Here is a 24751-nt window from a genome sequence, read left to right on the forward strand (position 1 = left end):
GCGCTGCTCCTGCCTCGTTGTTCGCTGGTTCTTTTTCAGAGCCCCTTGCTCTTGTTTTGTTCTGTTCTTCCTCACTGGCATTTACAGTGTTTAAATCTATGACTGTCTTCCCGAGTTGCGTCACCGCGCATCATCACAGTGGTGACCTTGGCCTCCTGGGCTCGGTGATGGTTCATCCGGAGCTGAGCACCACGGGGACGTCTCCTCTGGGGCTTGCATGTGGTCCATCTGAGTCGTTTGGCCTCCATGAGGTGGAGACCTCAGGGCTTCATCCGCGTCTCATTAGATTTTCATCCTGTTCACATTGAGGACTCCCTGTGTTCCGTGGGCATGGGGAACAAGCCCCAGCCTCTCAGACTGGGCGCCCACCTTCTTTGGGCTGGATGGTGGGGCCGGCCTTTCTCCAGACTTCTCCATGATTTCGAGGCAGAGGTGTACCACAGCTGGCTCCTGAGGACTTGCAGAAGCAGACTTAAATTTTTGGGAGTGTTACAATCTAGTTGTTAAATATAGCCACGATTAAAATCAAATTATGTTAACGGACACATTAGACGAAGACGTAGGTGATAAACACTCAGAACGCATCCCTTACTGTTTGGACGGCACTTCCCTCTCATGACTCTAGCAGCTATCTCCGCAGCTCACCGAGTGAGCCAGCACTAACACCATTCCTGGCGGGTGTGTTTATGGCCCAGAAATCAGCAAGTCTGGCCAATCAAGGCTTTACTGTTGTCTGGGGGATTGCCTAGACCTTAAGCACGGGCTGGGGAAGACACTGCGAATGCGGATCAAACTTAAATGCGTGTGGCGTCTGCAAGTGAGAATCTGAAGAGCACTCAGACACGTGGACATGGTCCTCCAGGCCCCGAGACCACAACCCAGCTCCACAGAGGAGTCACCGGCCCCCGGATGAGCACGTCCCCGCCGCCTTGCTGGGCCGGGTGACAGCGGCCGCCAGTGGGCATGGGGGAGCTGCCGACACAGGACTCCCAGGGCACTGAAGCCGGCTCCTGTGGGCCCGTCAGCTAGGGGTGCCGACGGCAGGGCGGCTGGCTGTGTGCAGCTCCGGGTCCCCTGCGCTGGCCCCGCGTGGACACGTGGATGTGGTCCCCCAGCCCAAGGGCGCGCCCTCTGTCCTCATCCCGTCTATTCAGGGCTGGCTCTGCACGACATTTTCAAAGTCCATTCTGCTCAGCATCCCTGGGCACCCTGGATGGAAGGGCCCCTTTAGGCCCCACGCAGACTCACATGTGTGTGTCTCGAGACGAGTCACCCGTTGTCCAATGTGTGTGTATGAATGACATCGACTCCCAGCACACAGACAGCAGAAGCGCGCTGGACCTGGGGCAGGACCCTGATGAGAAGCAGGCTCAGGGAAGGAGGGGCCCGCAGGGGTGGAGCCAACGGAGCAGAGTTGGATGCCCGCAGCTGAGACGGGGGGCTGATTTCCTGAGAAACCAACACCTGCATCTGCTCAGACCCCCGCGTCTCACCACCACCCACGGAGACCGCACAGGCGAGAGCGGGGCAGTGAGTCACGGCAGCAGGGCCGTCTTGGCCGGGTCTCAGTGCTCCCAGCGGGTCCCTGGGCTGAGAGGCTCCCGGGGTGGCTCGTGTCTCTGTGAGATGGGGAGCCCCCCTCCCCTGTGGGCAGCAAGGACGGGCCACCGCTCCCGGACGCTCCCTGGGCAGACACATGCAGCGAAGAGGTGGCAGGGACACCAGAGGCGGAGCACGCCCCAACGTACGCCTGAGACTGTGTCATCTCTTTTTAATGAATAGACTCGCAGCCACACGCGACACTCTGGCCCCTGTACACACCCAGCTCTGCAAATAAAACTAGAACTCAGCATGGAGCTCCTGGGATGTACACAGTTTGTTCTGGCGTCTAAACGCCCACAGCTTCAGGAAACAGGATGGATGGGACAAAAAAAAACCAAACAAACCCAAAAAACTGCTCTCTCATCCAAATACAGACCATTCAAATGTGAAATCAGAAGTTTAATCAGACACAATTAAATATATTTGTGTATCTCACACTGAAGAAACATGAAATGTTAGAAATTACAAGTGGGTATATGCGTCCTACGTTCAGATAAACTAGTTTCCATTAATTGTTTAGATTCCAGGTAGAGAAACAGCTTTGGGAAGGAAATGATCCATATATTAAAGCAGATACACACGACAACACCATTTAGAGACACAAACAGTATTTTGGCAGCTTTCTCCCCATTCGGTCGGCCACCTTCCCTGTCCCGCTTTTTGAGACGCGGCGTCTGTTTAAGATGAGAGGATGGCATGCCGCACGGGAAGCAGAGGGCCCAGGGCCGCTGGAGCGTCTACTCCCTAAAGCGAGGCCAGCGACACACAGAGCAGCCCGCACAGCCCCCTCGGCGTCGAACTGTCCTCAGTCCAGTGAAGCGCATTCCTCTGTTTTGGGGTGGGGGCGCCCAGGTGCTATTTTGGCAAATCTGAAGGATCGCTAGACGCGTGTCTGTATGACATCAGATGGGGATCTGCCTGAGAGGCCAGGAGCCTGAGCCCCGGGAGGGGCCTGGCCACCGCTGCGTCCCAGATGCCTGGATCCCATGCTGGCAAGAAGCAAAAAACAGCGGGCCTCCCTGCACTTCCCCCATGGTGAGGGCATTCCCGGTCCTCTCCGGACGCCAGCAGGGCCTGAGCCTTCCTGGGGAGGGGACCACACAGGCCTGGCCCCATTCTCATTACCCCTCAGGGAAGCGTTGAGCGGCATCTGGGTGAAGTCCAGTATTCTCGCCTGGGCAAGCCCGTGGACAGAGGAGCCTGGCGGGCTACAGTCCACGGGGTTGCAAAGAGTCAGACACGGCTGAAGTGACAGCACACGCGTGTAAACCCCTATTTGTAGCTAAAAGCCGTGTCTGGAGGTTGGGGCTCCGCCAGGGCCTTGCCAAGTGTCCCTGTCTACTGGCCTGGGAGGAGGCACTCTGGGTGGGAAAGCGTTTGCCCCCGGGGCCCCTGGCTGTCCTGGGGGAGTGGAAGTTTGGGCGGGGCTGTCACTGTCCCCCAACAGTGCTTGGGGGAGGGTGTGCAGCAGCCCAGATCGGATGAGGAGCTGGCACGATTGTGTTTTATGATCTACCCCAAAGCTGCAGAATGTCCCCGTCACGCCCGCCTAACTCCTGAAGAAGCCTGCGGTTTCTCCCGGTGGTACACAGTCGTAAGGACAAAGGCCAAGAGTGTCTTCTACTGAGGTGGCCCGCTGGCCCCTCTGGGCCCCGCCCTGCATGGCTGACCCTCCAGAGAGGGACAAGTCACAAACCAGCCCTCTTCTGGGGACCACACTGATGGTGCCGTCCGTATGACATGATTGGCAATTAAGAACATGGATATGTGTTTTAAGGAAAAATAAAGTTTTTTTCAAGAAATCGAAAATAGAAGAACTGATTGCCCCCCATCATTGCATCTGCCCATAGATCTCCCTTTATCATTATTTGGCTGAACACACACACATGTAACTGCTAAGCTGCACTGACTGTAGACTCCTGAGGACTAGAGCTCTAGGCGGTTGCAGCAGAGGCGCGGTCACGACGTCTGTGGTTGCTGACGGGGCCCCGGTCGTGGGCGCCTCCGGCCTCACTGGGGAAAGGCCTTGAGGATGGCGTTTACCTCCTCGGCCACGGCCGTCAGGGCAAACTCGAACTGCTCCTGGAGGGACAGAGGAGGGAGACATGAGCAGGGCCCCTTCTGCTCCAGCTGTGGGCTCCCGCGTGCCATCCTGCAGGGAGAAGCTGTTTACGGAGGACAGGGAAGAGCTGCAGACTTCCGTGGGAGGTGAGCAGGGTGCAGGTTTGCGGGAGGAGACCCGGAGCAGACGGGCTGCATGTCTCGTGTTCATCTCCGCTTCTGTCACTGGAGAAGCTGGGGTGGACGTGTGAGCGCGACAGCAGCTGCCGCAGGCTCCGTGCGCCCCCTCCCCCAGCTCCTTCTGACTCCAGCCCCAGCATGGCCCCCAGGGGCGGGGCTGGGCGCAGCCTCCCGTCCTTCTGAGACTCACCGGAAACGGTCACAGTCATGACACCTCGGGGTTCCCTGGCCTCAGAATGGAAAGGGTCGTACTCGCGCTCTTTGAAAATCCACCCACCACCCGGCTCAATCCGACTCACTTCTGTTTGCCAAGAAACCTCGTCTCACCCTCAACCGTGCCAGCTTAGGCATACGTGTGCCCACGGACACCAGTGCTCCCAGGACGGGGCACGCTTCTCGTGCCGGCGGAACCCGCAGGGCTGCTGACTATACACTAGGGGCGAGTCCCGGGCGTCGGGACCGTCTGCTCCTCCAGAAGTGGGGGCTCGGCAGACAGAGGACAAGCCCACCTGTCCGGCAGCTTTCCCGGGTCCACAACCTGCTCCCAGCTCGGCATGAAACACTCGGAGCAGTGTACCCAGTACTTCCCCATCACACCAAAGAAATCACAAAAGAATAAACTATGCAAACACTCCCTTAACAGCAGATAGGGATTTTTGATGGAGGAGAGCCCTATCAATGGCTTAGATACTCGAAAACTCCAGTCATCGATAGACGAGTCCAGTGCCAGAAAGACTGACACATTTCCACTCTGAGTGACTGGCACAGACGCGTATGTGCTGTTCTGTGCTTAGCCGCTCAGTTGTGTCTTTGTGACTTCAGGGATGGGAGCCCGCCAGGCTCCTCTGTCCATGGGATTCTCCAGGCAAGGATACTGGAGTGGGTGAACATTCCCTTCTCCAGGGGATCTTCCTGATCCAGGAATCAAAGCCGGGTCTCCTGCACTGCAGGCAGATTCTTTACCGTCGGAGCCCCCAGGGATGACCTGCCAGGTTCTAGCTCAGAGCCTCTGCTGGCGGCCACGATCCTCCCGAAGCACAGTGGGCTCTCCCGGGGAACAAGCCTCCAGGCCCACATGCAGGGTCAGCAGGAGGCCCGTCCACCTGCACCTCCCCACCCTGTGTGCCCACCTGGACGGACCTCTCCTCCCCTCGAGGCCTGGGCTCAGGCCCGCTGCCACCCGGACTGCCAGGCCCCGGGGAAGCCACCTCCCGCCACTGTCTCTCAAGCCAGCGGTCAGCCAGGGGCATGGTGTGTGCAGGACACTGCCCCAGACACGGGCACAGCCTCCCTGGACGCCTCCTCCGGAACGGCGGCCTGCTGACGGCAGACTGCGGTCTCGCAATGACGCGGAAATGGGACAGGACGCAGGGCGGCTCTGGGAGTCCCGCTGGTTTGTGAGGCGACAAAGGCGGGGCAGACCTGCCCTGTGCCCCGACCGCTCACTGACCCACATGGGGCACGGGCCTGGGGCCAAGCAGGGCCATTCACAGCACTGTTGAGGTGCCGGCCGGCCGGGAGGGTGGGCAGCGGGCCCCACAGCCCGGGGCTCATGGGACCGGGAGGCGGTGCCATGAGGGAGCACGTCGGCCAGAGACAGGACCTGACTTCTCCTTCCTGGGCAAGAGCCGCCCCTGCCCTCAGCCCCGGTTCTGGGCTGCGTGAGGCTGCTGGTGGACATGGGGCCAGACCCTCCCGGATGGTGAGCCAACCCTGGATTTCTGGCAGGACGGCCCTGCCAGGGCCACTGGACCCGTGGGCTGCCCATCACCAGGATGGCAGGCAGGCGTGGGCAGGGTCCAGCTCTCCCAGGGCCCCATCAATTGCCAGTGGAGGAAGAGCGAGCACCAGGGAACGGCGGTGGCCGCCGAGACCCGGCCGCTAGGCACGTCCTCTGGCTCCACCCGGAACAGTTTCCTGGCTCTGCACGAAGGAGCTGAGTTGGTTTTGCCTCCGTGCTCGGGGCTGACTTTGACCACGTGGAACCAGCCATAGGGGCCCATGAAGCTGTTCTGAGAAACGACCTTCAGGGTCAAAGTGTGCTCGCCATGCTTACTAGACGCTGGGCTCCTTCCCGCCCAACAGAGCGGGCGGGGTGAAGCCTGTGCTCCCTCCCTCGAGGCTCAGACGCTGCCCTGTCCCGTCTGCGGCACGGAGCTGGGCCCAGGAGCTGCTGACACCCTGAGGGGACAGTAAGAGCCCGAGCTGGGACGACGGGGGTCCCAGACCCTCACCACTCGGCACCGGAGCACAGAGTAGCCTGGTCTCCCGGGAGGGCTTTTACGACTTTTATAACTGAAGTCCTCTGCAAGGGTGGCTTCAGTGGAGGCGCCGATGGCATCCGGAGAGTCCGGGCCACACCAGGAAGGAGAGGATCCTGTGCTTACGACTGTAGGATGTGCGTGTGGGGTGTCTGTGGCTGGACATGGACACTCCTGCAATGCTAAGGGAATAGGCCATCATGTGGACGTTGGTTCCGGCTTCAGTGAACCCAAGGCTGTCCAGGGATCTTTAGGCTCTGCTCCTTTTGCTGCAAACTTAGCCTTTTCAGTAAGCTACTCAGGGTGCTCAGGGGCCCAGCATGGCCCAGGGACATTCTGGTGACTGCCGTCCTGATAACCTTGCAGCGGGGCTGTGGCTGTGGGCTCCGGCGGAACACGCCACACACATCGCTGGCCTCTGACGTGGAGATCTCACTGTTCCCCCGCTCCCCCCATCGGCACACGGAGGGTCCCGGGCCCTGAGGTCCGACCACATCTACTCAGGCTGGAACGTTGGGGCTGCAGCCAGAGTTGCCCCGACCTCCTGAGTGGAGCGGGTGTGGGAGGCAGCCGGCCGGCTTGCCCCTCACTCCTTTTGAGAAAACCGCCCTCATGAGCCCCGACCCCGAGCCCCAGGCCCGGCCGCCTTACCTTGGTCTGGACCATGCCCGGTCGCTGGTCCCGCAGATGCTCCAGGGTGGCGGCGATGTCGATCTCCTTGGCGCCTGCAACAGACACACGCCAGGCTCAGACGGGAGCAGTGCACATAGGGCCGATAGACACACGCCGGGCTCAGACAGGCGTGGCGCAGAGCGGTGCCCCTCACCCGCTGCTGGGGCCCCCAGGCTCAGCAGCCAAATGATGGTGACCGTCATTCTTCAGCTGCCTGGCCGGGAGGGGCATTTCGGGGTTCATACAGGAACACAGGGCAAGGCGGCTTTTGTTTGTGTTGGCTCAAGAAAGCTGGACAGAAGCTTGCTATCAGAGGCAGATACACACACCACGGCAAGCTGAGGCCAGGACAGACTAGGCCTTTACTTGGCTTTATTTGGTGGTGTTTCAAGATTTTTATTTTTTTGGCTGTGAGACTTGGAAGATCTCTGTTCCCCGATCAGGGACTCAACCCCGGCCAGGGCAGTGAAGGCACTGTGCCAACCACGAGGCCCCCAGGAAGTCCCCAGGAAGTTTTCAGAGAACGGAGCAGGTAAGCTCTAGCTTCTCCTGCGTAGGGTTTTCACTTAAGAGGAATGAAAAGGCAGACTAACCTCGTCCACCTTAGACCCCTAACGCCGGCTTCTAAAGAGCTGCTGCCTTCTGTTAGAAGCGAGTGTTCCCAACGCTAAGGAAGGCTGGGGCGCCCCGCGTGCTCACGGGCAGGTCGGTGCTGTGGCCCAGCGCCCCTCAGACGCGCCCGCAGGACTCCAGGGGCCTTGGGGGCCGCGGAAAAAATACTATTCGAGCTAAAAATGCGATCTCATGAATTATGAACTCCACATATACTCCCGTTTTCCTGTCTTGCCAGGAGTTCTGGTAGGTGAACAGTGAACAGGACCGGGTCCCCAGCGCCCGAGCCTCTTACAGGTCAGAGGTGAGCGTCTGCAGTGCATCTTGGCAGACGCGCGGCTGGGTGGGCGGCACAGTGGGGCTGGCCGGGACCCACCCCCAGCCCCCCAAGGATAGGTGTCCTGCCAACACTTCCTCTCACGCATCAGGCCGTCACCAAACCCCTTCAGAGGAAATCAAGGCTTGTCCAGGTCTCAGAGCCGTGATCATCAGACCCAGACGTGGAAGAGACCCTGGGCCGGCCGCCACCTGGGGCAGCTCTGGCCCCCACCTCCGGCATACCTGCGTGTGTGTGGAGCGGATTCATCAGACGGAGACGAGCCTAGTCCTTTACAGTGAAAGCCTCAGGGGTCCGGGGCCCTGGACCTAACCCCTCTCATCAGACGGAGACGAGCCTAGTCCTTTACAGTGAAAGCCTCAGGGGTCCGGGGCCCTGGACCTAACCCCTCTGTCTTCTCTCTTAAGTTTGCTCAGGTGCATCCTTGTGCCTTGAAACTGGTTTGAAAGACTCTTCCAACAGCCGTTTGTCCCCGGAAGGCCAGTCTGAGCAGGAGAGCCGGCGTGCGGTGCTGGACCCCCGTTACTTGGTCGCCCTGAGGCCACTCCCTGCAGGGCTCCAGGTGGGGCCACGGGAGGTCCCCTCCCCGGGCAGTGTCGGGACGACCCTCCAGTCAGCTGCACCAGTACTGCAGCGATGCCGGGCGAGGAAGCGACAAAGAGGACAGAGAAGGTGTCATTAGGTTTTCCCTGGACGGGGTCTTTAAAATATGAAATGCCAGGGCACGATGTCTCAGAATCAAGCTTAGCCCGAACCCAAAACTCTGCAGTGGAGGAAATTAAAGGAATGCTTAAAAGTGGGTAGCTGGAAACAGACAGAATGGGTTTATCAGGTGGGTCACGGCTACCGTCTCCCTGCACGTTAGGACTGGAGTAATTAGTCACCTGAGGCGTGCAGGGAGACGTCTTAAGAGCACGCCCATGCAGGAGCTCTTCTGGGGGGTGGGGAGGTGTGACCCTGCACCTCGTTCAGTGACCCTGAGCATCCAGTGACCTCGTGGTGCAGGAGTGGACGGGCCACCTCGGGGCGGGCGGGGTGGGCGGCGTGTGTCCTTCTAACAGGCTTCACCGAAGGTAAAAGGATTTACTTAAATCCCTCAAGCACATAGGAAGCTCCCTTGAGCACATTCAGCTGGAGTCCTTTCTACAAATCCCAGTCTACTGACCACACATTAGAGTCCAGGCGAACAGATACACGTGGTGCGCTGCCCAGGTCGACAGGCATGTGAATAGTGACTCTTTGCGACCCCATGGACTGCAGCAAGCCAGACTCCTCTGTCCTTCTCCATCTCCTGGAGCTTGCTCAAACTCATATCCATTGACTCAGTGATGCCATCCAACCATTTCATCCCCTGTCGTCGCCTTCTTCTGTCTTCAATCTTTCCCAGCATCAAAATCTTTTCCAATGAGTCAGCTCTTCGCACGAGGTGGCCAAAGTATTGGAGCTTCAGCAAGAGTCCTTCCAATGAATATTAAGGCTGATTTCCTTTAGTATTCACTGGTTTGATCTCCTTGCAGTCCAAGGGATTCTCAAGAGTCTTTTTCAGCACCACAGTTTGAAAGCATCAATTCTTCAGTGCTCAGTCTTCACAGATGCAAATAAAACTCAGATAGAAGATGGGTTTTTACCAATATAGGGGAGTGCACAGTGTGGTTCGGAGGACAGGCTTCCAGCATCTTCTACTGGAGAGAGTCACCACTGTTCAGACGTGAGACGAATGTATGTAAGTGGTTCCGTGGTCAGTTTAAGCTGGTGACTCCACGAATGTGCAACCGAGGTGGATGCAGCCTGTGGGTGTGGACCCAGCAACATACGAGGTGAGCGTCCAGCCTGACCCATCTCTCCCGGTGCCCACGACCCCATGGGCATGCTGCAGACTCCAGGCACACGGGCTGGCCGGCTGGGTCCTGAGAGAGCCTGGCCTGCTGCCATCCCAGGCACCACTCTGTACATAGGGATAGCTGGGGCTTTGGCTTCCTGAGGCACTCAGGGGCCATCGGCTCTGGAGTTCATATATTGGTTAAATGCGTTTTTAGGACAACAGAGGTTTTTTAAGCTTTAGATAGAAGTAGTAACCATTAAATGAGAAACATTAAAAGAGCACTAATATTAAAGATATTAAAACTGCTTTTTTTTATGATGAGAGAATCAATTCAAAGTGGGAGAAAACCAAGCAAATAGGCCACCGGCGCCTCGTCCCCAGGCCTGCGCTGATTTCTCCCGGGGCTGGCCAGCGGGCAGAGGGAGGCGTGGGACTCGCGGTCTTGGCCGCGTCGCCTCCTCCCATGTGACCCAGGGGCCGCGGCGCGTGGGCAGGAGCCAGCCTCGTCTCTCCCTTCTGCAGCACGTCCACGGTGTCCTCGGTGACGTCATGTCAGAAACAGAAATACCTTCTGGTCAGACTTTAACCCAGAAGGCTTCGCGAACCACACCGCAGGGATGCAATGCATCCTTTTCTCTGCAGCATAAAAGACACCACGTGTCGAGTGCACAAGACAGAAAGGTCTGAATTTTGCGGGAGGAAACTGTCTCAACTCCACCCTCTGGGGGGACCCAGGAAATGCTAAATACACCTGAAGGGACCAGGGCCGGGGCGGAGCTGTCCGTGTGCTGAGCTGGGCCCCAGGGTCTGTGCTCTTTGGCTGAGCTCCATTTTGGAAGGAAGGGCTGGGCAGTGACGGGCAGGGGCTGTGCGAGTCCTCACCGGCGGTCGGCCCGAGTGGCTGTCACCGCAGCCAGAGGGCAGCCTTCCTCCCACTCCGGGTGCCTCCAGGTGGGGGTCCCCCCTCCAGACCTCAGCCCCACGCTGACGCACACACACATGCACGCATGCTCACACTGTGCACACAGGAGGCAGCTCCCACACGCCTCCCAGGGGTGCGCACGCACACGCACACACACACACACACACACACACACACACACACACACGCATGCTCTGTCCTGGGTCTTTCGTGCCAAGCAGTTTCTACTTCATGTTTCTGGATGCTCTGAATCGATGGAAGAGCTGTCAAAATTACAACTAGGACGATTTTTTGCAGGCTCTCTAGATTAACTGTAACCTCCCTTTCATGAGGTTTCGCTGGGATGAAGGAGACAAATGAGCATCTTGTTCACTGATAACTGGGGACCTCAGAACCCAAACAGCCCAGGTACTTCTCAAGCTTTTAGAAGCTAACTCGAAAACATTTTTTCAGGAGAAACTGGGATACCTCCAAATCTTGGCCACTGTAGACGCAGGCCATTGGGAAGGAGCAACTGTTAAACTCGTAGAGGAAGAGTGGGTGGGAAGGCCAGGAGAAGCTGAGAGGCCTGAGTCGCCAGACACTCGCTCCCTGTTTAGATCACCCGAACCCTGCCCCCTGGTCACCCCCAACCCTGCCCCCTGACCACCCCTAGCCCTGCCCTGCTCCTTGATCACCCCTAACCCCGCCCCCTGATCCCCGCCCCCCACACCCCGCCCCGCAGTCACAGTTGGGCCACACAGAGGCAGAGATCTCCACCACGGGGACCTCACTACCTCCCAGCACCATGGCCTGAGTGACACAGGGAGCCGTGCGGGACACACTCGGGTCCCCAGTGGACAAGTCAGAGTTCCGAGGGGACAGCGAGTGGTCATCTGGGCGATGTCTGTGGCTGCAGAGAAGAGGCGGGGGACCCACTGAGTCCTCAGTGACACGGAGGCTTCAGGAGCAGGGGTCTCTGAGGGCACCCTCCCCCGACTCCACCGGCCCCATCTCCCCCAGGACCTGCACGTGGGGCCCTGGACACGCTCCCGAGTCCCTGCAGGGTCACAGCATGAGGGCAGAAGTGCTGGCGGCCAGGCCTCACAGACCAACGGCTGCCCTGGGCAGGGAGACCCTTGTTTCCCGTGGACTGCGGGACAAGTGCTCCAGGGGAGCTGGATGCCAAGCGGCCCCCCAAACCCCATCGCAGGCCCTCCTTGCCCCCCGGGCCCCTCGGCCCCAAGTCTATTTCCGGTTTAGAAGCTGAGTGTGTGGCCTGCTCGCGGCCTGGCTGGGGGCCGGACCATTCAGTTTCTCAGCGGATGGCAGCTCCAGACCCTGTTCTAAGGACTCCTCGGGCCTCCTCTCCTGGTGAAAGGAGACGCAGGGGCCCAGGGAGGCCCAGGGGATCTGTGAGCTCCTGAGGGCAGCACGGACATCAGCACTTGTCATAGAACATTCTACGGGAGGTTTTTGGGGGGTCACTGATGCAAAGTGACCTGGTTCCCGACCCCGCTGCCTGCTCAGAGCGCACGCCTGAGTCCTTCTTAACACGGTGTTTGGCCCGCCACTGTCCAGCGACTGGGTGGCTGTGCTCTGCGACTGCCCACCACCCGCAAGGGATGAGCGGTTCTTGGCAGGAGCAGAGACAGACCCTCACTGCCTGGTGAGGAGCTGTGAACTATTGCTGAAAGAGGCTGGGGCATGGCAGTCTTCCTGGGCCTCAGAGGCCTCCAGGGAGACGGTGCGTGGGGTTGGGGAGGCAGCCAGGATCAGAGTGGCCACACGGCTCTGCAGGGCACCTGTGTGGCAGGAGGACTCTCTGGGCCTCTGAGCTGAAGTGATGCCACTGAACACGGAGAGCCAGGCCTGCCAGGGCCAGCAGGACAGATGGGGACGACACTCATGGGGACAGGGACAGTCTGGGTTTGGGGACGAGTGGACAGGTTGGCCGCTGCCTGTCCAGGGGAGGAGGAGAGTGACGGCCCGGAACCGGCAGCAGAGGGGGTCCAGCAGGTTCCTGGCTTCTCATCGGGTGAGTGAGGAGGGAGGAGGAGCCTGGGGGCCGTGTGGGCGGGTCTGACCCCTGAGAGGCACAGGGGGCGGACGGCCACACCGGCCAGGAGCCCCAGCTGTGGTCCGAGGCGCACGGGGCCCCTGCCCACCTGTCAGCAGGTGGGAGAGAGGGAAGAACCGTCAGCTGTACCTGCCCAGGCCCGAGCCACAGGCTGGAGACCATTTCGGAGGCAACCTGCAGGATACGGTTCACAAAACTATCCGGATCAGACGACGGGCTTGTCGGGAAGTTTTCCAGGAGCAGCTGGTTCCGTTTCGTCTCATTCCTCTCCGATTAAATTCACTTTGTGCATCATGTCACCCAGGCCTGGGTCACACCCCGGCCTGCTCCTGGGCCCCTACCCCCGCCCCCCCTGACCTGAGTCTCAGCTCCAAGTGGAGAGACAGACGAGGGAAGAGGTGGGCGCCTGTCACCTCATGGGACACGAGTTCTCCACGCAAAAGGAAGACTCTCTTCTCCCTGGTTCTGAACGCTTCTCTCAGCCTGAAACTCCAACAAGCTGGAGACGGGGTCTTACCACCTTGAAGCCACGCAGAAGGCAGACCGGTCTATAGAATCCATTTTCTGCTGGGTCTTCGTGCTTCAGCCAAACATAAAAAGTGAGATGTTTTTCCCGACGTACCCTGCTCTTTGCAGCCTGCCTCTCCCAATCAGTCAGGCCCGTGGAAGGGTCGTCCATGGCTGGGGTCAGCTCAGCCCTGCCTGCAGAGCCCCGTGGGCACAGACCCCTGGGGTCCTGCCCCCCCAGCCCTCTTGTCCAGAGGTGCCAAATCAGCCCTGCCGGGACCAGCTCTATGTGTTCCTTCCCCCTGGCGCCAGGCAGACCCGAATCAGCGAGCCGGCGGTTCCAGGGCCCTGTCGTCCAATCTCTGTCTCCCCTCCCTGGCGGAGTTTCCGCTGCGGCTGTGACAGACCCGCTGCCTGCTCCAGCCTGGCCCTGGACCATGCAGCCTGGTGGCATCTCTGCTGTGCTGACCCCCCCGCCAGCCACTGGGGCTCGGCCACTTTGCAGCAAGACCAGGGCTCTGCACTGCCTGGCCAGCTGGGTGCTTCCCAACAAGTCCCCAAACCTTGGAGATCTGCTTTCTCAGTTTGCAACCAGGTGTCAGAATCGGTGAGCCCTGAGGGCCCTTGGTGCTGTGAGGATGGGGTACAGATGCACACGAGGCTCTGCAATGGGGGCAAAGTAGACCCCAGCCCTGCACCCCAGGGCCTCGATGGTGCTCAGCAGCCCACTGAGCTGTGGACACCGCCTGTTTCTCTCCACGGAGTGCAGGCCCCAGGAGGGTGGGCTCGCCTCCCGTCTTGCTCGTCGTGTAGACCTGGTGCTCAGTTAATAGCAGGGTGGAATGGCACTTCTGTGGTTCAGCCCAGTATTTGCTGAAGGGAGGAACAGGACGGTGGTGGTGGCCGAGAGGAGCAGAAGGACCTGTGAGAGGGGAAAGGGCTGGGGAGGGGCGCCTACCCCACAGTCCGGGCCGGGACCCGGGTCCTGCAGGAAAGAGCCAGTGTGGCCCCGAGAGAGGGGTCTCCTGGGGCCACTCTCACATCTCACTGGCTGCCATGAGCAGAAGAGACCAGTCAAGGGGTTACAGAAGAGGAGGCGCAGGGCGAGGGGCCCAGGGAGACAGAGAGACAGTGGTCTGGACACACACGCATGAGCCCCTCGGCACATTCCCCGGAGCAGAGCTGTTGCACGGGGCGTCCTGCCGGGAGGCCTTCTCCGCACCGTGTGCGTGGCAGGCCCTGGGCACCTGTGCTACTGGGCGCTCAGCACGTGGCCAGCGTTTTCACCTCACCACGAAGCTGCCGCCTGTGACTGGCGGCTGCTGACTGAGCAGCACAGCTCTGGAGGAGCGCTGGGTTTTAAAGGTTCAAGGAGAAATGTTATTTCTCCCAGGATGGGAGGAAGTACTTGCACCACCACATATCTGATAAGGGGCTGATATCCTCAACATATAAAGAACGCCCACAACACAAGAGCAACCAAACCAACAGCCCAGTTAAAAGATGGAAGAAAAGAACTCGAATAGGCATTTCCCCAAAGAAAATATACAAAGGGTCAACAGACACATGAAAAGACACTCGACATTTCTAGTCTTCAGGAAAATGCAAAGCAAAACCGCAGCAAGACCTCACGGCCACCAGGGTGGCTACTGCCAAAGCCCCAGGGAACGACGGTGTGCGAGCTGGTGTGGGGACGCCAGCCACAGCCTTGGCCCGTGCGCTGCTGTTGGGGGCGGAAAACGGTGCAGCTGCCGTGGAAAACAGTAACGCGAGCTCCTCGAGAAATCAGAACAAGACCACACGACCCAGCAATTCCACTCTGGGTATTTCACCCCAAAGAACTGAAAGCAGAAACCAGACAGATATTTGCATAGCATGATTGGAGTAGTCGTGATTCAGTAGCTGAAAGATGCAGGGAACCCGTGTGCCCGGACGGACGGTGAACAAGGTAAGCGTGGTCCGTCCCGGGGGGATGTTACTCCGCCTCAACCAGGGAGGCGGTCCCGACACCTGCTACAGCACGGTCAGCCCCAGGACGTGACGCTCAGAGAGAAGCCAGACACGGAGGGGCACACCCGTGTGCTTCCACCCACTCGAGGTCCCTGGAGAATACGCCCCCGTGGAAGAGGAGATGTTCACCGATGCCACCATGTGACGGGGAAACGGGAAATGGGTGAGCTTGCCGAAGACAGAGACCAGGGGCTGGACAGACGGCCACACAGGCGCCGGACATCTGCTCACGCTCCGTGCTGAGACCATTTAGAAGCAGCTCCCAGCTGATGCGAGCTTCCTGGGCGTCTCCAGGCGCACCTGTGGACTCGGGCCCACGCTCTGCGTCATGCGATGAAATCCCAGTCCTGCAGCTCCCGCCAAACAAAAGGAACAGGCTCCCAGGCTGGCCCGGGCCCGCGGACACCCCAGTGGCTGGGGCTCAGGTGGCACAGCCGGTGGGGCTCCTGCTGAGTGGCCCTCAGCCAGCGAAGCTGCCGCCTCCCGATAACCCAGCCAACGTGATCCTTGGGAAGCCCCCCCATTTGTCTGGCACTCTCCATTCATTTAAAAAATTGTGGCAAAATATGAAAAACCCTGGGCGAAGAGACGTCTTGGACAATGTAAAAGGCACAGATTGGAAAGTACCTTGGCTGCAAAGCCAGAGTTGCTGCACTTTCCTCCGCGAGAGGGGAACGCTATCAAACCCTGATTCTACCCAAGACGTTAACCCTGAGTTAGAAACGTGTTTGGGGCCACAGGAAAAACACGCAGAAGGATTTCCTGGGGTTTCCTGCTTTCCCTCCGGCTGGCAGAGCAGCACTGCTAACACACCAGGCCCCGGGCGGGGTCCTGACGGCTGCGGAGCGTCCCCGCGGCCCTGGGGGCCAGGGCTGATGGGCCCGGCTGCAGGAGAGGCCTTCTCAGGTCCTTCTGCAATTCATTCCTTTTAAGAGAAGGAGACGGGAAGAAAGCTTTCGTGTCTAGGCCCGCGGCCTTTGATCATTTGATGAGCACAGGCGGGCAGTCGGGCCTCCGGCTTCTCAGGCCAGACAAAGGCACCCCCACCGCCCGGGGCCGCGCGGCCGGGCCCAGGACAAAACCCTGGTGGTTGCTCGCTGGGAAGGCCCGGGAAAGGGCCCCTCGCTGGCCGAGGGGCCACCCTGCCCTTTGATCTGCCCCGAGACCGCGGCTGGGCCCCGGGTCAGGGGATGGCTCAGTGTGGGCCCCTCGGGCAGAGGGGAGCAGGTCAGGGGCAGAGTGAGGGGTGACCGATTTCAGAAAGGGCTCAGCACCCGCCCTCCCGGGCCGGTTCCACACGGCTGGGCTCACATTGTTGCCGCCAGCCTGCACTTCCAGTGGAATCTGACAGGACGCGGCAGGCGGACGGGCCGCTGAATGAGGGGGCCCAGCTGGGATGGGGAGTCGCCGCCGCCTGCCCTGGGCTGTGGCTCTGCTCAGCGCCCCGTGCTGTCACACCAGCAAGCTGGACACCGACCCCCTCCAGCACTGCTGGGGCCCGCTCCTCGGGGGGAGCTGGACTCCACGTGGCAGTGTGTGCCCGTGAGGCTGCGTGTCACCTGCCTGCACACACAGATGTCTCCTCAAACGTGCGAGACGATCCACAGTCTCGGAAGGTGTTTGGTTTATCAGGTGGAAGCACTCTGGGCCTGGTGGCGGGGGTTGGGGGGCAAGGGTGGGAGGAGGCAGGAGACCCACGGAGACTCCGGGTTTGCAGAAACCGTGCGCTTGCAAATGAAGAGACAGACCCAGTTGATGAGATGGAGAGGCACAAACGACCTTCCCACTGGAGTTAGCTTTGCGGCTCTAAGACCAAGCCACGTTATCAAGAGCCGTTGTTTGCATCCGGTTTGCTGGTTCTTTGTCTGCATGCCTCAGCACTGCCTCAGGGTGTGAGAAACACCCTCTGGTGTACAAGCCAGGCCCACTGTCCCCTGGACCCTGAAGCCGGCAGGGAGCCTGCGGCACCCACGGGGTGGGGGCTGCCTGGGCCCTGGCGTCTCGGAACCTGACCGTGCTCTGTAGTCCTGGGCGTAACGCGACGGCCATCGTTTCATCTTCATGCAACCATATATCCTTGGGCTAGAAGTGTGTTCTGCTTTTCTGCTTTTCTTTTAACCAGGAGAAGATGGAGTAAGAAAGATGCCTGGTTCAGAGTTGCTGGCACTTGTCTGACGATGTATAGAAACCCATTTCTACAACTGGTGTCTGCTCTTATTGCCAGGCAAAGGGTGAAGGGTGGGTTCCTGGAAGCCAGGTGCCCCCACTAAGGACACACGTGTGAGTGTGTGCATGGGTGTGTGCCCACGTAGAGGAGATGGGGTTTTCTCAGGCGGGAAGGAGACCGGGAGATGGCGCCCATCCCAGGGCTCCCTTCCCAAGTCCCCAGAGGCTGAGGACAAGGAGGGGCCCCGCAGGTCAGGCTGGGGTCTCCCCGCTGACATGTGCCTGGTTCCCCCAGAGGCGGGTCCAAGGGGATCTCCCACTTGGCTCTGGGGTGTGCTGGCCTCGCAGGGGACACCTCACAGGTCTGGCGTGTGGAGCACACTGGGGAGCCGCCAGCCCCCTCAGTCCCCGCACTCTCGGGGGCTAAATCCCACCCAAGCCACAAGCTCACCCAGGGTCTGTGCTCAGGTCATAGTCCTCTGAGCCCAAGCACCCAGATGCTGTTACACGCAGGGTGTCTGAAGTGGGGCTACTTCAGAGACAGTCTCCACCAGAGATAAAGGGGGGCTCCTGCAGAGACAGTCTCCACCAGAGAGTCTAGGCTCTGAATTTTGCAAATATAGTTCTAACAACAGGGAGGGTTTGTTTAAGGCTCTTCTGAGCCACCACAGCCCTGGAAGATCAAGATGGCCCTCTCCCCACTTGTGATGTTAACACAGGATGCCGATCGCCCACTGTGCCCTGAGCCTGGCATGCGACCCCGGGCGGAGGTGGTGACAAAGGAGGACCCTCAGAAATGAACATGCTTGCTGCAAACAGCTTCCCTGCGATTCAGAAAAGGGACAACAGGCTAATTTCCCCATGGCTTTCTGTGACTGCTGCACCGAGGTTGCCATGGCAACACCATCCGGCTGGAGCCTCACAGAGCAGCCCCTTCCGACTCTTACCTTTGGCCATCTTATTGAGAACCATGTCGATCAGGACGTAGGTGCCACTCCTGCCAGCGCCGTCACTGTCAACAGAAGGAGAGAGGTGAGGACGCGACAGGCCGTGCTGCCCCCACGCCCCACATGCCCACGACAGCGTGTGCCCTCGCGGTCCAGGGGGCCCATGGGAGGAGGGGAGGGCGGGGACCTGGAGAGGAAGAGACACAGAGCTGGGCATGGGGGGTCAGGGTGGGACGGGGAGGAGGGAATGGAGGGGGGAGGGAGGAGGGGGAGGGAGGAAGGGATGGAGGGGAGGAGGGAGGAGGGGGGAGGGAGGAGGGAATGGAGGCGAGGGAGGGGAGGGGGAGGGAGGAAAAGGAGGGGAGGAAGGTGAGGAGGGAATGGAGGGAGGGGGAGGAAAGGAAGGGAAGGGAGGAGGGGAGAGGGGAGGAAGAGGAGGGAGGAGGAGGGGAGGAGGAGGAGGGGAGGAAGAGGAGGGAGGGGAGGGAGGAGATGAAGCTTTCTTCTGGGCTGTGCTACGGATTAGCTATTGTGCCTGTGTTGATTTGTTCCTTTCTTCCCTTTTTCTCCCCTCTTGGTCAAAGATTCAGCAAATTGTGTCAGGAAAAAAGGAAATAAAGAACTGGCTTGCAGTGTTGGCGCTGATGGCACTTGTTTTCGGAGCCTGCAGGGGGCTGGCTGCGGGGGACGAAGGCTGGATGCAGGCCTCGGCAGGCCCACCCCATGGAGGCCGGTCCTCCACCCATTCATCTGCTCCACCGCGGGGGGCGCGTCCGGGCCCCCATCACCTCCTCCAGCCTCCCTGCAGCCTCCCTCGGCCCCAGTGGAAAGTCCTCCTCTGGACGAGGGTTGTGAGAGTGTTCCAAGCCGTGGCTCAGCAGCAGGCGGCAAGAGGAAAGGAAGGCGGCCTTTCAGGCGGCGGCCGGCGTCTCTGCTCTCTTGTGCAGTGCCTTGAGAGGGCTGTCGGCCCAGCAGGCTGTCCCCCGCCCATGGGCACCCCTGGCGGAACCCGCTGACTTGGCAGGGAAGCGTCTCCGTTTCAGGACCCGGGGGCCTGCATGGCCACCGCGTCTGCTCTGTCTCAGACCTGCCAGCCAGCTGGTAGCCCGGAAGCCTGTCGGTTGTCCTTTCACAGCAAAGAGTCACTGGGTTTGGTGTCAATGTATTTCTCAAAGAGCAGAAAAAGACTCAGGTAGAAAGAGAACCACTCCGCATAGCACTACTGAGTGGGGACACAGCCACGCCGGGGTCACTGGTGCCCCAGTGACATGCCAGCTGCCCAAGGCTCCTCCCAGACCAGCCTCGGAACCAACGCCAACCGGAGCTGCACCTTGGGCGGGTCAAGGGTGTTCTGGTTCACTTCCCAGGGACCCAAACCACTCTGTACTCCTCCTCCCTCACGGACACACACAACACACTCAAACACACACTCAGACACACACACATACACACCACACAGGTGCACTCAGATGTGTGCATGCACTCACATACACACTCACACACTCAGACATACACACTCACAAACATACCCACACAGATACACTCAGATGTGTGCATGCGCTCATATACACACACACTCAGACACACTCACATACATACCCACACAGATACACTCAGATGTGTGCATGCACTCACATACACTCAGACACACTCACATACACACTCACACACACACCCCCACACAGACACACACACTTACATACACACCCACACAGGTGCACACAGACAGGCACATGCACTCACATACACACTCAAACACACACTCAGACACACACACTCACATACACACCCACACAGATACACTCAGATGTGTGCATGCACTCACATACACACTCAGACACATTCTCACACACATGCAGATGCATAGACACACTGAGACACACACTCAGATGCATGCACACACACGCACACACACTCAGATGGATGCACACACTCAGAAATGCACACCCAGACACATGCACAGACACACACTCAGACTAGTGCACGTACACACACGCATGCACACACTCTTGACGGAATGGGCAGACTTGGTGTTTGGTCTTTGGAGACCTAGTTCTTCTTTATCCCAGACAGAGGGAACAGCCTGTGAGATGTTCTGGAAGATAGAGCACACTTCTTCACTGGTGCAGACAGGTGCAGGGCCCACCCTCAGAGGGAGCTCTCTTCCAGGGATTCTCTCTTCCAGGCTTGGTGTAACCTTCTCAAGGACATGAGCCGCTGAACTTCCACCCAAAGGCCACTCCTTTGATTCCAGGTTCTGTCCCGTCCACCAGTGGCCCCGAGTGCTTGGCACAGGTTCCACAGGTCTGCAGAGGGTGTTGGGCTGAGACCCCACCACACCACACATACACCATCTCAAGGTGCTTGTGTAGCGGCCCCAGGAGGTTTAACATAAAGTAAGCTATTATCCTCTGTTTCCTTAAGAAGCACCAGTTAGATATGTTATTAAGCAATTAGGAAGCTGAGCTTCTATATCCAACAGTGTTTACTTTTGAGGCAGCGGACACACGTTATCAGGGCGCAGCTGTACTTGCCTGCAGTGGACGATTATTAACACACGTTATCAGGGTGCGGCTGTACTTGCCTGCAGTGGACAATGATCGGACAAGAGCGGCCCCTGAAGCACTTGTTCACTTTTCTGAAACAAAGAGACACAGAAGTCACGGCGATGCGCTAGGCCCGCAGCAGTCACCAACGGCCGCAGCCAAAGCAGACAGGCCGTCCTGTGGGCATGGTCCTCTAGTGGCCTGTTCTGACAAAGAAAATCAAAATGACACACACATTTTCCAAGGCTTATTTTTCTTTCCAATATTACATTATTAGACAGAGCCTTGAAAACAATTCTTACATTTGCGCAGGTTGCTTTTTCCCTTAATAAGCGTGAACTCTGGCCTCCAGTCGACCGGCCCATCGGCTTGGGCCCCCCACCCCCCGTCCCCTCCTGTTGCTCTAGTTCGTTTGACTTTCGTCGTTGCGGCATGTCTAGACTCCTCACGGAAATTTTTGAGTTTAGCAATTTACACACTGAATTTCTCACAGTCTAGACACCACACTAAATGTACTCTTACCATGACATCTCAGAACAGCATCTTCAAGACATTTCTTGACCTGTCAGTTTTGTAAGGACATCTAAATTTTGGAGAAACCTCAACTGTGTACAAGACAAATTTTTCCACTTTTATAAACCTGATTTTATGTAAAACAACCCTGTTGTGCAGGTTTTAGATCAGCGTTTATGCAAATTAACAAGAAGCACAGATTAGGGTTTTGTACCCAAGTCCTAAATCAAAACAGAGCACAGTTTAATATTCACTGTGTAAGCTCGAAATTTCTTGTAATTCAATGAAAGACATAAACATGTTTACAAAGTACATCCAAGTTCTTAGGAAAATCTTCCTAAATGAAGAAAAGCAAACACTGAGCTTTGGTTAATTGGAAGGAAAAGTGTGTGAGTGGGTGTGTAAGACGGGCTGTGAGTGTGAATTTACACAATGTAAGACGGAAAATAAAATTTTGAAAAGGATGATGGTGGAGAAAAACCTCTTACTTCATGCTGGAAATGGGAAAATGTCATTTCTCTGCTAAGGCCTGTCTGCTCAGCACGGAGACAGCTGAACGTGGACTTTCAATCAGCGGGTCCTTTTGCCATGGAAGCCTGAGAGGGTGTGGGGCTGGGAGGAAGCCCAGGGTGGTATCTGACAGAGGAGCTGAGGGGTATTCCAGCATCAGGTAAAATGACGCTAATGCCCAGACCTCGGAGCTGGGCTGAGCTCCCACTTACGCTGTGGCCTGAACAGAACAGGTGCCTCTAAGGGAGGCTCCACCCTCCTGACCAGCAGCAGGGCTGGCGGGCCTGGCTGTGCAATTCCGGTAAGACGGGCCTGGAGGTGACCACGCCTGGGCCCAGCCCTCCAGCTGGAGGTGAGGACCCAGGCCCACATGCTGCTCCCTGAGGCCGTGTCATCGCCACTGCAGCAGCGGCTCCCTGCTCGGGCTGGCAGCTGGGCCAAGGCTTTGGGCAGAGGGAATGCGGATGGCTCAGAGCTGAGGGCGCACGGGCATGGGGTCCCTAGAAAGTGCTCTGCCCTCTGAGGATGAAAGGTATTGGAAAACAGACCCGCCTGCTCCTCCTTCTAAACCTCCCTTTCCCCGACTCAGGTTGTCAAGGCAACGGGAGCTTCAGCTCCGACAAAACAGATGCCAGACCCCGAGGACGTGCCTCCAGTGTGAGCGGCGGGGAGCCCGCCAGCCCCATACAGGTCATGTGTGTGCGCGTGCACAGGCATGTGTCAGGCGTGATGCATGCACTGTGTGTGTATGTGTGGAGCCGGGAGCTGGGGCGGCTTGCCGCAACAGGCCCGGTGCCTTCAGAGGGCAAGTCATCCTGGACCCTTCTCAGTGGCCACATCCTTAATGTGTGGACCACCTCAGCTGGGCTCCTCCAGTTCTATTTCCTGCCTGAAGGTCCTGCCCGTGTTTCTAAAGGCTAACTCCAACTTTTGGTCAGTCACCCAGTTTTGCTCATTTTTTTTTCTGATGGGACCAAGCACAAATGGGTCCATTAAAAAAGAAATAAACAGAACAAGAAGACGGTCTTCTTTAAACTGTGCTGGTTTGGCCAAGAACAACACAGGGAGTCGGCGGACCAGCGGAGCTTCCTGTACAGCTGGTCAGGCTGCTCTGTGTCAGAACGCAGTGAGCATCACCTCCCTGGCTAAGAATCGCTGCTGAGACGCGGGTTCCTGGCTGCACTGGCTTCCCCGTGCCTGCAGCCCCGGCCTCTCCTGTGGCACCTGTTTAAAGTGTTATTTTTGCACGTGTGTTGTGACCGGCTGCCTCGGGGGCCCCCAGGGAGGTCTCACTGCACTTTGACATCCACGCCAGCCCCGCCCTGTGCTAACCCTACTTGTCGACAGCCATGAGCAACCAAGGAGGCGAGCAGTGAGGTCCTGGGTGCTGCTGTGGTGGAGAAGTTTATCACAGAGAACCAGACACTTGTGTTGTTACCACACAGAGCATCACAAAAGGCAAAGCAGAAGCAGCACAGAGTCCACACAGCGTCCATCTGGTCGACCCGAGACAGAGACGCGGGTTATTCATGGAGAAGAGCAACGCACAGCTGTCTGGTTTACTTTACTGGAACAAATTGTCAGTCAGCAAGAGGCCAAACATTGAGAAAAGTGGCGACGGCGTATACTGCAACAGGAGGAATTCGCCGAGAGAGAACGGTTAGTGATACAAACCGACCCGTGGGTCACTGCGTGAGAGGGAACCGCCATGCAACCACCAGCAAGCAAAGGCCAGAGGGCGTGAGAGGCTCAGAAAGGGGGCTTCCCACACTGTCCCTGCAGTACAGTCACAGTTTCCAATGATCACTTTTGTGACTATGCAACTGGGCTCATATTACTAGCTGCAACATCACAAAAATGACACTGGCCACCGCTAATTAGCTGGCAAAGTAAGGGTTGTCCGTTTTTACAGAGAGCAGCATTAGTGAATGTCAGTGCACACAGCCACGAGAGAGAGAGACAGAGACGGAGAGAGTTCTTCTAGAGCAAAGCCCTCGCATGTGATGCTAATTATCTCTTAGCTTAGCAGTTTCTCTTTAAAGTGTAAATGTGCTCCCTCTGGGCGCCAGAAATATTTAATTACACATCTCGGTCCCTGATGAACACGCTCGGCCAGAGAGGGAACGAGCTGGGTCTATTGTTCAGAGGGGGCCCCGCAGCCCACTGCCCTGCAGTGACCAGCGTCTTCCCAGCCGTCTCCTCTGCCGGACAGAGAGTCACAGAGCAGCGATTGTGTGTGAGCGCCACGCGCCCTGAGGATGTGACGAGACCAAGGCCTGGGGCCACGTGAGCAGCCCCGACCGTTGCTGAGGGCGGGCTGGCCTTCCCCAGCGAGATGGGCCCGCGGGCCTGTAAGCATCTCATTTCCCGAAACCTTCTCGGGCCCTGTCTCCTGGGACTCTGGAGAGAGGGAAGCGGGGGAATCCAATCTGTCTTCCGACGGACTGCACACACAGAGGGTGGGTTGTGGATTGTCCGGTTCCACACACGGATGTGGAGTTAGAAACACGCCATCTGCACATGTGAGCAAGTACACCGGCCGAAGCGGGGGGCCGTCTGCGCAGCTGCGCCCGTTCTGCCGGTACTGACCGCTTTTTGAAGATTCTGTCAGGAAACGGGCTCTAAGCGAGGTTTTTAGAAATAAATTTGTATTAAGAAAATGTAAAAAATGACTAGGCGATCGGGATGGGTGGGGGCGGGGGGCACGTCTGGGTGTGTGTCATGCGCCCCTGCCTCCCTGGGGACGGACTGAGGGTGACGGGTGTGACGCCAAGCAAGTGTCTCTCCGGGAGCTGTTTCACGTGCTATTTGATACAAAGGATTATCCAGTAAAAAAGAGAAAACAAACCCTGTTTTGTTTTTCCAAAGTGGACTAAAAGGAGAGAAGTGGTATCAAAGTAACCTTCAGGATCTGCCCCAAATTCAAGACACCCAGCTTTACGCTGGAAACCCCACCTTGACGACAGCAGCACTTGCCACACCCAGGGGTTACGTGTCTGTGAACTGTTCAGACACAAGTCAGTT

The 24751-nt window shown here is 58.2% G+C and overlaps 1 protein-coding gene and 1 non-coding gene across 6 annotated transcripts in view; both read right to left on the reverse strand.

Moving 5' to 3' along the window:
* Positions 1-1980: 1980 nt before the first annotated feature.
* The window catches only part of PTPRN2 (protein tyrosine phosphatase receptor type N2), a 598037-nt gene continuing 575266 nt past the window's right edge, over positions 1981-24751 (reverse strand). For 3 of the 5 annotated variants that reach the window (XM_010804706.4, XM_059886010.1, XM_059886012.1), the window contains 4 exons: positions 20743-20796; positions 18159-18223; positions 6756-6829; positions 1981-3684 (listed from right to left, as the gene is read on the reverse strand). In XM_010804706.4, the coding sequence (XP_010803008.1) occupies positions 3613-3684; positions 6756-6829; positions 18159-18223; positions 20743-20796 (265 nt within the window). In that variant the 3' untranslated portion in view covers positions 1981-3612. The other 2 variants (XM_059886008.1, XM_059886009.1) reach the window with 2 other exon arrangements.
* Positions 23516-23602, reverse strand: MIR153-2 (microRNA mir-153-2). The gene has a single exon (NR_031027.1). It is a non-coding gene; the product is annotated as a microRNA mir-153-2 (primary transcript).

This window comes from Bos taurus, chromosome 4 (assembly GCF_002263795.3).
Source record: "Bos taurus isolate L1 Dominette 01449 registration number 42190680 breed Hereford chromosome 4, ARS-UCD2.0, whole genome shotgun sequence".
NCBI classification, from domain to species: Eukaryota; Metazoa; Chordata; class Mammalia; order Artiodactyla; family Bovidae; genus Bos; species Bos taurus.